This window comes from Diadema antillarum, unplaced genomic scaffold (assembly GCF_040938485.1).
Source record: "Diadema antillarum isolate AM-2024a unplaced genomic scaffold, OU_Dant_1.0 seq00000329_RagTag, whole genome shotgun sequence".
In the NCBI taxonomy this organism is placed as follows: Eukaryota; Metazoa; Echinodermata; class Echinoidea; order Diadematoida; family Diadematidae; genus Diadema; species Diadema antillarum.
Window position 1 is genome coordinate 619457 of NW_027271346.1, and position 17020 is coordinate 636476.

Genomic DNA, 17020 nt, shown 5'->3' on the forward strand with positions numbered 1-17020 from the left:
TACGCAAGTATGAGAGCAGCCTTAAAGCCCAAACAAAGCACTGGTACGCCTGCAAAAGTTGTCAAATTTCGCTCCCAAATGTGAACGTATGCTTAGGAAATGTGCAGGATAGCGATGTTATTACAAGATATTCGATGGGTAACGACGAAAATGCGAAATATTAACCAAAAAAGGTTCAGTCTCAGTACTTACCCGAACGGGGTCAGGCTAAATTCGGACTCGGGGGTAACTCAGCTTCGATTTGACGGCGGGATGAGTTGTAATGGTTGTCCCTCTGATTGTACAATGTTGTCCTATGGGAGCGGCCTGTATAAACTAGCGCTTCGTGTTCTGGCTACTCGCAGTAATGGTCCGAGTTGTTACAACGCGCGCATCAAAAACCTCTTTTGCGCGCATGCAAAATTAGTGTGCGCCTAAACAACAACAAAAACTCCAAAGACCGCGCGTCTCAGCAATTGAGGACCGCGCGCTGTCATTTTTGTTTTGTTTTGTACAGGATTACGTTAGCACGCACTTTCCTGTCCATTCAGTTAGGCCTTATTTGGCATTATGCAGTGGCCAGTAGAATGTGGCGATCACTTACTGCGTGTGAATTGTCTGAAGTAGGGTCGAATTTTTCCCGAGACCGAGTTAGTCTGGAGTCTTCTGGAATAAAAGTCGGTTTTCCTACTATTATTATTTTCTCAAAATACTCCAAACCGACTCATCATTCCGGCAAACCGCGTCAGCCAGGTAAGTTTCTTAGTGGACTCTTTCGATATATTGCAAGCAAAAATGAAATGGTGCTAGACGGGTTCTCAAGCACTTACCGAAACTTAGTTTTCACTTTAAATTCAATTCCCTTAACCCCCACTCACACCTTTGCGGTTTCAGCTGCGTATAGCTGCGTAAGCCCAACGCAGCCTTAAAGCAGCCTTAAAGCAGCCTAACGCAGCAGTCCGCGGCAAAATATTCTGTAGCAGTCACATTGTTGCGTTGTAGCTCGTATATTTTTCACAAAATGATTGCCTACGGTTGCCTTAGGTTGCTTTTCACCTCGCTCCAGCTCGCTTTTGCTCGTAAAGACTGTGTCGTCGCCTCAATGGAAAAAGGGGTTAACGCATCCGAGCTACGCGGGGCTGCGCGAAAAAAGTTTTCGAGATAATCGACTTTAAAGGTTTTTTGGCTTCAAAATTGGGTTTAATCAAGGTTGATTCCTTCATTTCTTATATATAGTGTAGATTAACGATTAATTACTTTACAAGCGTACTTTCAGCGATAATCCTCATTAAATCTTTGAGTAATTACAATTTTTCCATTAGTAACCTTAATACAGCCATATCTTCGCGTGCTTTTGAATGGCAAAAAGGGGTTAACGCTAAAGCGCGCGTCGATAACCCCTTCTTGCCATTTAACATCGCACGAACTGACGGTGTTGAAAGGGTACTGTCATGTGTGCATTAAGTTTGTCTGTACCCAATAGTGATTTTAACGTAACTGCTAGGCTTTATCAGTCGTGTCTTTTATATACTGTAGTGGGGCCTTATCCCCATTTTATTACTGGAAAATTCTAAATTATAGGATTCAATATATTGTATTTGTGAGAAATGCATTAACCCCATGCATACCAGACCACATTCCTAAGAGGACATCAATCGCTTTTTAGTATTAAAATTAGCAACATAAATTTCTTCATTTCTAAGTCAATTCTATGAAAATGTATGCTTTGTGTATACAATATGGCATAAAAACATGTGGCAATCCTTTCCAATCGAAAAAGTTGCCAATTTGCACCTACAACAGTGTATAGAATTATGTTGCCAATTTAAGGATTTGCAGCTTATTTTGCCTTTAGATAATTCCTGCAAGCTATTTCAACATATTTTGCCCGTGACAAAAGGGGATAATATTTTGCAGCATTGGTTATTTCATTTGGTACATAATTCATAATTTTTAAAGAAAAAAATAATCAAGAGTTACGCATAGATAATACATGTATATTGTACGAGAAAATTTTAAATGTGGTCTGGTACTAAGCACAGAGATAGTTTTGGGAATGAAAAACAGAAAATAAAATAGAACTTGCTCTTTATATCTTAAGACATTCTCGCAAGTGTTTCTAAATAATTTTCACGCTTTGAACAAATATTAGACTAACGATTTATTCATAGTTACACCTTGTAAACTATAGCTGATAATGTGCATGTATTCATTCGAATGCCCTCGAGACCATTCTTAAATAACTCACATAAATTATTTAGAAATTAATGAAGAAATTTAGAGCAATTACTACTGCTCAATGACTTGGCACAACGATCATGATCAAAATTGATACTACAATTTTTTTGAGAAGTATTTTTCAAAGGTTTTCAGATTTATCAAAGCTATCTTTGTGCTTTAATGGTCTAATGTAGCTGACCAATGAAATACCAACAATGAAATCAAATCAAACACCATGTATGTTCAAATGAGTTTATTATATATATATATATATATATATATATATATACAGCCAATTAACATTTAAATTGCGGCATCGGTCTACCTGACATGACACTTTTAAGCTATATATTCAAAATTTGAAGTCGATAAGTCACGCGAAATTCAAATAATACACATAAACAATACATGATTGATAGTTCTTGCTCAGACAATTGACATGTTTATTTGTTGAAATAATAGGTTTCTGTGTATAATTTGAAAAAAAAAACAAATGTTGAACATATTATTCATTATTGTAGAAGATATTTTGGAAAATATTGTAATAATATGGTGAAAATAAGGACTTCACACATCATTACATAATTACAAATAGGGACTGTAATACAGACTAATATTTGTTTCGAGGTATGAAAAAAGGTCGTTTGAAATTTAACGGCATAATGTTTTGCGTGTATACATCAAGATTCCAAACGTGAAAGCTTCAGATTGTCTAAAATTACATTTTAATCAACTTACGATGTTGCATAGCTATTCAAGGAACGAACCATCTTTAAGGCAGTTAATACAATCAAATTCATTTTATTTATTTTCTCAAAGTTACCTCATTTTTCCACAAAATGACCTCTGTGACCTTTGACCTTTAACCCAATGACCCCAAAATCGAACCAAAGTATTATTCCCCCCCCCCCCCCATATACCCTCATACTAAGTTTGATGTCAAACCATCACGGTTCTTGAGATATTGAAAAAAACAAAATGGGACGGACATACGCACGGATGGACGACCCGAAAACATAACGCCTGCGGCCACTTCGTTGGCGGAGGCATAAAATATGAAACAATGCTAAATATCAAAATATTATTCACTTTCTTGTTCATGCTGTGCAGATATAGTTACGAAAGTGAAATCGACAATTAGATTAATACATTTCGAATAATACACAGTGTTGCATCTATGCAGGACTTGTGATGACATTCTGCCAGGTATATACTCGCGTCTCTAACTATGATACTTTTTCAAAACTTGTTGACATTTTTTTACTGTTCTTGCCTTTATTTACATTAATATGAATTCATGCTCTCCTTGCTGTCATTGCATCGCAGAATATCCAAATGCTAATCACAATTATTAGTTATGTTGTGAAAGTAGTCTAAGAAAGTGAAATCGTGGCATTTCAAATTGCAACTTAGAAATCAATTTTCAAACAACACATTTGTAATTTTGCAGGGCATGTCACATTCTTCCAATACTTACATTTCAAAAAATAAAGATAATGGTGTAAATTAAGCATAAATTTTCTTCACTTTGGGCGAAAAACCCCAAATCTCATCAAGTTCATCGGAATATTTTGAAATACAAGAAGACATGTATTCAAATTTCCCAAGGTTTGAGGATTTGCAGATTCGATTCAATTCGTTTTGTAATTTATTATGATACAATTGTCACACAAGCACACATTATACCAGGTATTTCTGTAATTATTGTTAGTGTCCTTATTTGCACTTAATTTTGAATATTTCGAATTACCAATGGAAAAACAGAATTCCTAGAATACATTTTAATTCATCCAAAAATGTGTACATACTTACTGTATTTTCTAAGTACAGGCCTACGTGTTCAATCTAAGTAATGTCCAAGTCCAAGTCATTGCATTCTCCCTTCAATGTGGTGCCCTAGTTGGGCAAAACGAAGTAAGCGACAAAAGTGATACTCCTTGTAATGACCAAAATGTGTCTCAAATTTGCAAGGGCATCAATGGAATATCACAATGTATAACCTATTATATCTCTGAGCAAGGTGAGTGTTTGTGCATTAAATTTGACTTGGAAGAAGAGCACATTAGGTGTAATATAAAAACGTCAATTACTCAAATTTGGATGGTATGTCTCTTGATTCCTTTTACCAAAGTAAGGCAGTATGAAATCTAAAGTTCCATTCCATATGCTAATAGGCTCTAATGCAGACATCAGGTTGGCTCATGTTATATACTGTATGTGTATCTCCGCCTTAAAGTTAGAAAGTCCTTTTGCAGACTTCCCTAAATACACCAAACACTGTATACAACTAATGATACTAGTATTTGGATCATGTCTGTGAAATGTCAAAGTCGCAAGATGTGTAGAATTCAAACGATGCACAAGAGTACTACAGCTGTATATGTATTTGTACTGTCGTCTGTGTTCAAGCCACAACAGTAGGCCTACAATATGATTCACTGTTCGGATGTTTGATGCATGTGTCCATCATTTTCCTCCTCCTCGGATTCATCACTCTGAGACTGTTGTACCTCTGTCGTGAGGTTTTCATAGTAGCTGTGATACATCGATGGGATAATGTTGTCCTTGCACAAACTAAGCAAATCTTGCTTCTTTTCCCTTGAGAGGGCGAGATGTTGCTTGTACAACAGAGGCAGACGCATGTCATTTCTTCGACTTGAGCCCGAGACGCGAACTTCTACGAAGTCTTCGTTGAAATCATACTTTATTTTGATGACAGAGGGGTCTGTCCTCTGTACGCGGATCTGACGAATTTTCAACCAGTTGACGGGATTGCCAGCCCTGTCTTTCTTCATGTACTTCACACAGGGTGTTGTCAACTGACGCAGATCAAGGAAGTCCTCTTTCGTCATGTGGGTAACTTCATACCGATTCCTGTTCCTTGCTGTTTGAATAACTGGTATCCACTGGTCGGGGTGATGGATTGTCACTCCCCTTTTGTTCCTTTCGATGCAGGAATGCATCGCGTCACATTCCATTTGAGTATGTCCGCTGATCAAGAATTTATGGTCAATGATGGCAACATTAGTGTGCAGAACTGCATATAGCAAAGTGCAAGCTATAATTCTGTTCCGATTTTGGCCTCCACAGCAGTCAGAAAAGAAACTTATGTGTGTGGTATCAGGATCAAGTGACTGCATGAACTTTAAGAGGCATGAGCCAATCTCACATGCTCCCCGCTTCGCTGTAGTCTCATGCCAGACAAAGCAATTTCCACATGCAGTAGCCTGGTTGTATACAGTGAAATTATACGTAGACATTTTCCGCTTGTAATAGAACGAAGATGTCTGGCCATAGGGTGTAGTCAAGACCTGTTGAAGATCAAAAGTAAAGGAGCTAAAGATTGGATCGATCTTTGCTCGTTCCTTGTCTCTTTGTTTCTCTTCTCTTGCACTTTCCTTTTCAGCAATGTGTTTCTTGTAGTTCTGCTCTTTAACTTCCCTTTCTTCCGGAGTTGAATTATTGAATGAAGCACATGTGTTACATTCATCTTTCTTCGGATGATGAAATCCCAAATTATATTGGGAATTGAAAATGTTTCTATACACTGCGAAGGAAACTGGTTTCGATACAGACGATTCGTACATTGCGTACATCTTGGAAACGCTTAAAGAAGGGTCCAGATATTTCCTTTTTGAAGACGCACGACAGTAATGTGATTCAACAACAGGAAATGAATCAATGTGTTCACATACTTTCTTAACATCTTCTTCTGAAGTTTTGTTCACTGACGGTAACTTTCCCCTCCTGTCTTCTCGTGCAAACGGGCCTTCATACTTCTTCAATGTATACTCAATAAGCTTGGAACCAATTCCCAAAGTACTGAGAAAGAAATGTTTGCACACTCGTTCCCTTTGTGATGTGAGCGGGAGATGGTATTTGTACATGTGACGCACTCGCTTCTGACTTTTTCTCTTTTTTCTAGGTATTGCTTTGGACCGAGAAATATGGTGATGAATAAAATCTCGCTGACGGGTGTAGGAGCCCGTTTTCCAGTAATCCTCGAACAATGTTTTCCTGTCTTCATCAGAGAACTTAGAGAAGCACTTATGGGGACATTTTGTGTTACACTTCTTTCCTATCTTTCTGGCAGGGATTGTTTTATTACGTACAACATATTCCTCTCCCCGATTACGTTTTCTTGACTGCTGTCTTTTCTTCCATTCTTCTGGATTCCGTTTTCTCTTCCTCCCACGTTTCTGAAATAGAAAATAACACATGATTAACTCTTTCTTTCTCCTTGCTACAAGTAGCACACAGAATGTAAAAAGGAAATTTGTTTCATAAGTTTATTGTAAAAAAGTGGGAATATACTGAAGGTTCAAAAATAATCCACAGAAACATGTCAATATGCAAGTGAAAAGTCAATATTAGATATGGGCCATGTTTCGTGAATACAAAGGTACTGTCCTACACTGAACCGTTTAGCGTCTAAAAACGTATGCGTTTTTCAGCGAGTTTACAGACGTAAATTAGAGGTCGAAAAAACGGCACGAGGCAGTTCTCATATTAGTTTCCCTAAAATTCTGCAACAGTAAGTAATAATGATAATAATGATTGATGAGATTTGTAATGCGGCAAATCCACTCTGTAGAATGCTCCACGCGAAAATAGAAGAGTAAGATAGAAAGTAAATTATTAATACAAGGCATGGGTAATCAAAAGGTAGCATTAAAGAAGTGAGTTTTAAACTACTTTTAAAGGACTCTGATGAAGAGCAAAGTTTATCTAACTAAAAGGAGATTATTCCATACAGTGGAACCAGTCTGATCCTTGTGTGCCCCAAGTTGTAGCGAATTTTGGAATTTAGAATTTAGAAACTAAATTTCTGGCGCGTTTGCAATGGACTTGATTGTAAGCTATTGCAAGTCTGTAATTGAACTACAGTACATAACCCGTGTATGAAGAGCCAATCACACTTTCCGAAATAAGCAGTTACTAAGTGTAGATAATGATTTGACAGAGATTTTTGTTGTTGAAATACTGCTCATATTATCATAATTCATGACACCTTTTATATCATATAATCACCTCAGACTGACTGTCTTGAACCTCGTGCATGTTATCTTCATGTTGGGTATGCTGACCCTCTTGATGCTCGAGGGAGTCACGGTCACCTTGATCTTGCTCCGTCTCATTTATTTCATCCTTCGAGTGATATATGGAGACAAGAAGCCAACGTAAGAGCATTATCTGAATATCTAACTGGACTCAGTAAAACAAAAAGAAACAGAGAATACAAAAAGGGGGTTAAATTTTTAGCAAAGTTTTCATTAGCCTTTCAAAAGCTTTGAAGGTGCCTGTGATGACATGTTAATAGTTTTAACTGAAAGCTCATGCTGTCTTCAGGGAACTATGTTATAAATTCACAAATCTATGAATTAAGAATAAAAAATATCGCTTTTATTCAAAACACGGGAAGAGGCTGCTATCGTTCTGCCTGGCTAAATTTGAAGGAGCTTAGTCAATTGCCGTTATGCCATCAGGAGAAATAAGCAAAATGCTAGTACAAGCACAATTGATATGATTGTTTTAATAAGTTTGTGATTTAGAGGACTTATTGATAAGGAGAGCCTTAAAGACATTATGTCCCTTTTGCATTGAATTTGTGTATACAATTGGTGTAAAACAATAAGGTATATAATGAAGAAGACACTGTTACAAAAACCTTTGTGTAGTTTTTAGACCTGTAGGGTCTTCACTTGTGAAGTACAAACTACCGTTATAATTTGAATTTATTTTTTCGAACCTCGAAAAAATATATTAGTCTCTGACACAGTCCTTTTCAATTACTTTTTACAAAATATTGAATAATGTCTTCTATAATGTACATTATGTTCATAATGTGTTTTGTAATTTAAATTACACACAGATAACTATTATTTCAAGAAACAAAACTTCCAAGTGTCTGAGCAAGACTATCTCTCATGCACTGTTTACGTGCATTATTTGAATTTTACATGATTTAACTATTTCACATTTTGAATATACAACCTGCCCACCATGCTCTAGGGTTTACAGATGTTTGGATGGTTTTCTGCTGATCTGCAAAAAGGACGATATGTCTTTAATTGTGTGATTGCTTGTTGTCACACTGATTTATATTTGAAAGAGAAGAAAAAAAATCCGTATTACCTTCTGCTGTTCAGCATCATCAAGGTTAAGTGAGACCTCCGGGTCTGGCTGCTCACGGTCGCTTCGCTCTCGCTCGAAGTCTGCATGGTTAAGTGAGACCTCCGGATCTTGCTGCTCACGGTCTCTTCGCTCTCGCTCGAAGTCTGCATGGTTAAGTGAGACCTCTGGATCTTGCTGCTCACGGTCGCTTCGCTCTCGCTCGAAGTCTGTAACATCCTACATATATATAATTATATATATATAATATATATATATATCAGAATCAAACAGAAATTTAATTCTCATAAAGAACTAAATGCAATTTTAATTATCTATAATTAGTACGAGTCACACACAATGCATCAAAACATATCTGGTTTCAATTCCGACACTATTTCCGTTTACATGTGAACGAAGTGTTGAAGATTTCTTGTTTAGTTCTTATGCTATCTGCATTAGTTTGTTCGCAAGAAGAAATCAATATTAGAAATATTAGTTCATTTCCATTGACTTAAGTTTTTGTTTGATTTTGATTACAACATAGAAACATTAGAAATAATCATATGTTGTGGTACAGTCTCTGAAGAATTAGAATAAATATTGACTGGCAATGTTTATCACATTCAAGTTCATGTATGCATGTGTATATTGAATAACGAGCTCCAAGCTTACTGTAAGTCACCATGACAATATTTTTTATGAGAAGTTCATGAAAATAACAATAGTATGTCAAGGTCTGTCTACTATGTCAAGTATGTGAAACCTCACGCGGAATTATTGGTGAACTGTTAGTATTTAGTTTCTTTTTGATATTTTTAAATTAAAGCTTAGACTTAACGTGCTAACTCTTACCTCCCAAGCTTTGCCATCGTGACAACTGCAAGGATCCTTTGCGACAAAATGTTCATAGCAGATCAGCTTCCAACATGTCATACATTCCTGGTAAACTTCACGAGTACATCCTCTATTACAACAGAACATAGGTAGGCCCTGTTGCAGTTCATACAACGACTCAGGAAATGCTTGACTTATATCCAAGAAAGTACCTAAAATGGAAAACAAGTTAACACTCGTTGCCGAATTCCAATCACTTTAACTTTTCATTTATATTTCCATTCAATTGATCAAATGCCTCTTTTTAGTAAAACAACTAATTACTTTGAATGATTCCAAACACATTATCAAATGTCAGTTGCCTTATTGCTCACTTGTGTTTTAAGGGGGCGTGGCTCATTTCCATTTCGGAGATGGCTTACTTCAAGTCTTCGACAACAGATTCATTTTCATGTTTTCACACTAATGAAATTATAACCTCTTCGCCCGATATGTTACAGAGGACTTGTATGTTGTTTTATCTTACACTTTCAAATCAATATTCCCTTATGACCATGAATTAGGTAATTACGTAGAATGTGACAGCCAACATTGTTTTAACTAACTGTTACCAACTCATGGCTTAAGTAATACATAAAATTATATTTCACACGAATAATACCCCACCGTCGTTACCAAGAAAAATGGGGTAGCACTGGAAAATGACATATGCCACTTATTCATATTAATTCACTTCCAAAATTTTAATAAGATTTTGTTGTTGATATTATAACCATGTGATATTTATTTAACTGTAAGAACGTATACATGAATTCTGTATCGTGTCTGCTTTGCTATCCTGCTCCTTAATTCAGTTTCCGGACTGCATACAATAATAATTTTATTTCACTAGGGTTTGCAGACTTGACATCGAATGGATGGTCATAAATGGAATTTAACAAAATTGTAGATGAATTACCCGAACTTGTGTCGATTTTGTTTTCTTTTAAGACACATACTGTCATACAGTCCCATTTGTAAATGCAATAATATATAATTTCTATTCAAGCAACCTGACCAGTTAAATTCAAGCCATTTACATTTCTCTAATTCCCATAAACTCTGGCACATGCCCATAAAACGGCTGTGCGTTCTGCCAATAATAATTTCTTATCATATATATCCACTATTGATCTTTCATTCAGGCTATTCGCAAAGTATATGTTGGTTGACAATTCTTAATCTTAATTGAGTACCTTTTGGGGTCAATTCTGGTAGAGATGACTCATCTCCACCATCCTCGTCATTAGTATCTGTTCCCACCGCTTCCTCAATAGAGTCTCCAGAAAATTGCATGGGCTCAGTGGCCTGGTAAATGTGGTCCATTCCTTTAAAAAAATGTTACAGAAAACTCTAGCATTTAGTTCATGTTTCCTTTTCAACAAATTATGATAAAAGCAATTGGATAGGTTTCACGAAGTGCTAGCAATTTGTTATCATACGCACTGCTGCTAATTAAGGGGGCTTTCACAATCGGTCATGTCGATCGCTTGCGCATTGCTTGCGATCCTGTACAAAGTATACTATCAAGAAATAATGGCAATAGCGATCGCACAACCAATTGTGAAAGCCCCTTTCCCCAGACAAAAGGGGTAGCCATCGAAAAATTACATGTGCCACTTATTTCCTTTCATTGTCTTTCAAAATGTGAACAATATTTTGTTGGTGATATCATAACCATGTGATATTTATTCCAACTGTAAGAACGTATACATGAATTCTTTATCGTGTCTGCTTGGCTATCTTGCTCCTTAATTCAGTTTCCAGACTCCATACAAATAACCACATTTATATCACTAAGGGTTTGCAGATTTGACATCGAATGGATCATCATAAATGGAATCTAACAAAATTGTAGATGAATTACCCGAACTTGTGTCAATTATATTTTCTTGTCAAGACATATACTGTCATACAGGCCTATTTGTAAATGAAATAGATATATAATTTCTATTCAAGCAGCATGACAAGTTGAATTCAAGCCATTTACATTTATCTAATTCCCGGAACTCTGGCATATGCTTGTGAAACGGTTGTGCTTCTGTCAATAATAATTTCTGAACATCGTATATCCACTCTTAATCTCTCATTCAGGCTATTCGCAGTTATATGTTGGTTAACATTTCTTAATCTTAATTGAGTACCTTTTGGGGTCAATTCTGTAGAGGTGACTTATCTCCACCATCCTTGTCATTGGCTGTTCCCACTGATTTCTCAATTGAGTCTTCAGAAAGTTGCATGGGCTCAGTGGCCTGGTTAATGTCATCCATTCCTTAAAAAAAATGTTACAGAAAACTCTAGCATTTAGTTCATGTTTCCTCTTAAGTATATTATAATACAAGCAATTGGATAGGTTTGACCAAGTGCTAGTCATTTGTTATCTATTCATAATTATGTCACAGGAAGACTTTAGAATACGCAGTAGAATACTATAATGAACCTGTCCCTAAAAGTATTTTAAATAATGCAGATAAATTCTCACGCTCATTTAAATTTATGTGTGTGCTAATTTATATTTATATAAACACACTTTGTTCAGTCAATTCTGCCAAGGACAGCTCGTCAGCATTACGGTAGTTGGTTATGTTCATTTTTATCATATTTCATTGACCAGAATGACTCAAATCCAGACCTGCACTTTGTTGTGATCAACATCCATGGACGAATTAAGCTAGGCAATTACAAATTGGTATAGTGCAATGTGTTTTAATTTTATTTTAAATTTTCCTTTCCATACCTGGCTTAATCAATTCTGCTAGGGGCAAGTCGTCGTCGTCGTCACCACTGTCGTCTTTGTCACTACCATGTTGTCTGGGCTGGGTTATGTGGTTCTTTCCTGAAAGAGTATGCAACAAATCACTCGAAAACAATGGCAATTTTTAGAATGTTTTCTTCCAGCAAATCATAATACAAGCAGTTCGATAGGTTTGACCAAGCTCTAGTCTTTTATCATAATTATGCTCAGGAAGACTTTAGAATACGCAGTAGAATACTATAATGAACCTGTCCCTAAAAGTATTTTAAATAATGCAGATAAATTCTCACGCTCATTTAAATTTATTAGTGTGTGTGCTAATTTATATTTATATAAACACACTTTGTTCAGTCAATTCTGCCAAGGACAGCTCGTCAGCATTACGGTAGTTGGTTATGTTCATTTTATCATATTTCATTGACCAGAATGACTCAAATCCAGACCTGCACTTTGTTGTGATCAACATCCATGGACGAATTAAGCTAGGCAATTACAAATTGGTATAGTGCAATGTGTTTTAATTTTTATTTTAAATTTTCCTTTCCATACCTGGCTTAATCAATTCTGCTAGGGGCAAGTCGTCGTCGTCGTCACCACTGTCGTCTTTGTCACTACCATGTTGTCTGGGCTGGGTTATGTGGTTCTTTCCTGAAAGAGTATGCAACAAATCACTCGAAAACAATGGCAATTTTTAGAATGTTTTCTTCCAGCAAATCATAATACAAGCAGTTCGATAGGTTTGACCAAGCTCTAGTCCTTTATCATAATTATGCTCTGGAAGAACTTCAGAATATGCAGTCAAAATAGTATAATGAACTTGTCCCTGATGTTAATGGAATTGAATATCTGTCAATGATTTTTTTTTTTTTTTTAAAGAGGGAAATTACAAGGACGTTACTCTCTACCACTTTACCGTAGCTGGGTTTTTTTTCTGTATATACCTGGCTTGATCAATACTGCTAGGGGCAAGTCATCGTTGTCGTCACTGCTGTCGTCTTTGTCACCACGATGAAGCACTGATTCATTCTTGGCATCGGTAGTAGAAAGTTCCTTAAGTGGGCCTTCGAAAAGTTGTCTGGGCTGGGCTGTGTGGTTCATTTCTGAAAGAGTATATCAGAAGAGAAGTGTGTAAATAAATATTGGCAGAGTAGCACAACGTTAACCAAGGTACACAGACCATACGTGTTCTAATTGTTCAGGAAATTATTGCACTCGGTCCTTACACATGTTATTGTTCGAACTATACAATTCTGGTTTTAACAATCAACTTTTTTGGATTCTTATTAAATTTCTTGTTCTACCATTTCAAATCTTATTTTTACTTAACACTGGCCGATGACTTTTGTTTTGAACATATTAATTGTAATACTCACTTTACTCTCCTTATCAAGCTGTGACAACATCTCAGTCTCAGCTAGTTGTATTTCAAATTATTACAATCACATCAACACACCGAAGGTGACTGAGATTAGTTCCATTAATATTGAATCCTTTGTTTTCGTTATCCTATCATTTTAAAGAAATACATTGGTTGATATGGGATGCCCCAATACAATCTCGCACAAATCATTACAAACCTTGTTGGGTTGAATTAGCACGAGGAGACTCCTCTTCTTTTTCGATGTAGGAGCTGGTACTTGGGGCTTCATCATCACTGCAGTCATCATCATAAATTTCCTCAGTGTCTATAATTGTCGCCTTCCAGATGTCCTTCCTCCTTTTACCACATTTCATTTCTATTGTATTCCCTGGTAGAGGAAGTCCGATACATTTCACCTCACTCAGTTTGACGACATTGCGGGATTTATCTCTTTTCCATTCCACATACATCAAGAGGTCAGTTTCAGGTCCAGGGTGAACACCACTGTCACCACTGACGTCTTTGTCACTACCATGTTGTCTGGGCTGGGTTATGTGGTTCTTTCCTGAAAGAGTATGCAACAAATCACTCGAAAACAATGACAATTTTTAGAATGTTTTCTTCCAGCAAATCATAACACAAGCAGTTCGATAGGTTTGACCAAGCTCTAGTCCTTTATCATAATTATGCTCTGGAAGAACTTCAGAATATGCAGTCAAAATAGTATAATGAACTTGTCCCTGATAATGTAGAGTTGTAAAAATGGAATTGAATATCCGTCAATGATTTTTTTTTTTTTTTTTAAAGAGGGAAATTACAAGCACGTTACTCTCTACCACTTTACCGTAGCTGGGTTTTTTTTCTGTATATACCTGGCTTGATCAATACTGCTAGGGGCAAGTCATCGTTGTCGTCACTGCTGTCGTCTTTGTCACCACGATGAAGCACTGATTCATTCTTGGCATCGGTAGTAGAAAGTTCCTTAAGTGGGCCTTCGAAAAGTTGTCTGGGCTGGGCTGTGTGGTTCATTTCTGAAAGAGTATATCAGAAGAGAAGTGTGTAAATAAATATTGGCAGAGTAGCACAACGTTAACCAAGGTACACAGACCATACGTGTTCTAATTGTTCAGGAAATTATTGCACTCGGTCCTTACACATGTTATTGTTCGAACTATACAATTCTGGTTTTAACAATCAACTTTTTTGGATTCTTATTAAATTTCTTGTTCTACCATTTCAAATCTTATTTTTACTTAACACTGGCCGATGACTTTTGTTTTGAACATATTAATTGTAATACTCACTTTACTCTCCTTATCAAGCTGTGACAACATCTCAGTCTCAGCTAGTTGTATTTCAAATTATGACAATCACATCAACACACCGAAGGTGACTGAGATTAGTTCCATTAATATTGAATCCTTTGTTTTCGTTATCCTATCATTTTAAAGAAATACATTGGTTGATATGGGATGCCCCAATACAATCTCGCACAAATCATTACAAACCTTGTTGGGTTGAATTAGCACGAGGAGACTCCTCTTCTTTTTCGATGTAGGAGCTGGTACTTGGGGCTTCATCATCACTGCAGTCATCATCATAAATTTCCTCAGTGTCTATAATTGTCGCCTTCCAGATGTCCTTCCTCCTTTTACCACATTTCATTTCTATTGTATTCCCTGGTAGAGGAAGTCCGATACATTTCACCTCACTCAGTTTGACGACATTGCGGGATTTATCTCTTTTCCATTCCACATACATCAAGAGGTCAGTTTCAGGTCCAGGGTGAACACCACTGTCACCACTGACGTCTTTGTCACTACCATGTTGTCTGGGCTGGGTTATGTGGTTCTTTCCTGAAAGAGTATGCAACAAATCACTAAAAACACACAGGCAATTTTTAGCGTGTTTTGTTTCAGCAAATTATAATACAAGCAGTTCGACAGGTTTGACCAAGCTCTAGTCCTTTATTTTAATCATGCTCAGGAAGACTTTAGAATATGCAGTAATAATGGTATAATGAACTTGTCCCTGATAATGTAGATTAAATGAACTTTCAATTTCACGCTCAATTATCTCTACATAAGTGCTAATTTATGTATATTACACACCCTGTTTAGTAAATTCTACCAAAGGGCAACTCATCAGCATTACGGAAGTTGGCTATGTTTATTTATACATTAAATTTTAATTGACGAGATCGACTCCAATCCTGCAATTCGTTGTAATCAACATACCTTGAAGAATTAAGCTAGGTAATTTAAAAATGGAATTGCATATCTGTCAATGATTTTTTTTTTTTTTTTAAGAGGGAATTTACAAACACGTTACTCTCTACCACTTTACCGTAGCTGGGGTTTTTTCTGTATATACCTGGCTTAATCAATACTGCTAGGGGCAAGTCATCGTCGTCGTCACTGCTGTCGTCTTTGTCACCACGATGAAGCACTGATTCATTCTTGGCATCGGTAGTACAAGGTTCCCTAAGTGGGCCTTCGAAAAGTTGGCTGGGCTGGGCTGTGTGGTTCATTTCTGAAAGAATATGCAATAAATCACTAAAAACACTGGCAATATTTAGAATGTTTTCTCTCAGCAAGTTATAATACAAGCAGTTTGATAGGTTTCACCAAGCTCTAGTCCTTTATTATAATTATGCTCAGGCAGACTTGAGAATGTGCAAGTAAAAATAGCGGGATTTATTACTTTTCCATTCAACATACATCAACAAGTCAGTTTCAGGTCCAGGGTGAACTGGATGAGTGAAACATACAAGTATTTGAGTACTTTTAGAGTACGGTAATTGGGTTAATAGTTTCTGCCAAACTTCATTTCAGTTATTTGCTCTAAAATTAATAGATATTAATCTGCATTCATGCCAAGGAATAAACACATAGATATTCCGTTTAACTTTAAATTACATTTAGCCACTTAGCTGCATACTAAAGTACATCACAAATGTTATAAATATTACAAAATTATTACAAATTAAAAGACGGAGCGAATAGCATTCTTATACATCATGACATGGAAATGTCATACATTCCCCTCCCCTAACATTTGAAATTGAATATATCCGGCAACAAACGATGGATCAATTTTAAATGGCATTTTCACCCTTACCATCAGACTTGTTCTCCAGAGGCCCTTCCATGCTGACGTCTATATGATTGTACTGTGAGGCTTCCAGTAACAGTTAAATGGTGTCCTAAAATGATTTAAGAGGATACAGATACAGAAGATTTACATATATTTGATATTTTATATGGAATTCACGAGCCCACTGTAAATCTGAAAATGGTATAGATGTAAGGGTTGTCCAAAAGGTCAAGTAAAGAGGGTAGTTTTCAGGGCAGCTGGACATGTCATGTACGCAACGTGAATACTGAAAACGGTATGAAATTCAGTCATAATGGCTGTCCAAAAAATTGTATATTTTTGTGCTGTTACGTACTTACGGTCCACTCCAGTGTCATTTTTTGTTTTGTTAAATGCAAATGGACAAATGGATGGGTTTACGCAATGCAAATGACGTTTTTTTTAGAAAAATAGAATGGTGTTCCACGTCTAGATAGAGATCTAGACAAACTCAAACTACAGTAGATCTAAAGACTTAGCATATTATTGAGGTAGTGGCTATTCTTGCGACGAGTCATCGCTCGCACAGCCACTGACTTAGCTACAGTCGGTATTTTGTGTATCGCGAGATAGCTAGCGATAGA

General features: G+C 36.6%; 2 protein-coding genes across 2 annotated transcripts; both read right to left on the bottom strand.

Moving 5' to 3' along the window:
- Positions 1–3114: 3114 nt before the first annotated feature.
- Positions 3115–10613, bottom strand: LOC139730713 (uncharacterized). Its single transcript, XM_071641580.1, has 5 exons — positions 10383–10613; positions 9166–9359; positions 8335–8550; positions 7231–7347; positions 3115–6398 (listed from the first exon to the last, which is right to left on the bottom strand). Exons 1-5 carry the CDS (start codon positions 10510–10512, stop codon positions 4635–4637), a joined length of 2421 nt encoding a protein of 806 aa, XP_071497681.1. The 5' UTR covers positions 10513–10613; the 3' UTR covers positions 3115–4634.
- Positions 10614–14141: 3528 nt separating this feature from the next.
- On the bottom strand, positions 14142–16568 carry LOC139730699 (uncharacterized). Its single transcript, XM_071641565.1, has 4 exons — positions 16422–16568; positions 15675–15833; positions 14810–15157; positions 14142–14332 (listed from the first exon to the last, which is right to left on the bottom strand). The coding sequence occupies exons 1-4, from the start codon at positions 16450–16452 to the stop codon at positions 14142–14144; spliced, it is 729 nt and encodes a 242-aa protein (XP_071497666.1). The 5' UTR covers positions 16453–16568.
- Positions 16569–17020: the final 452 nt, after the last annotated feature.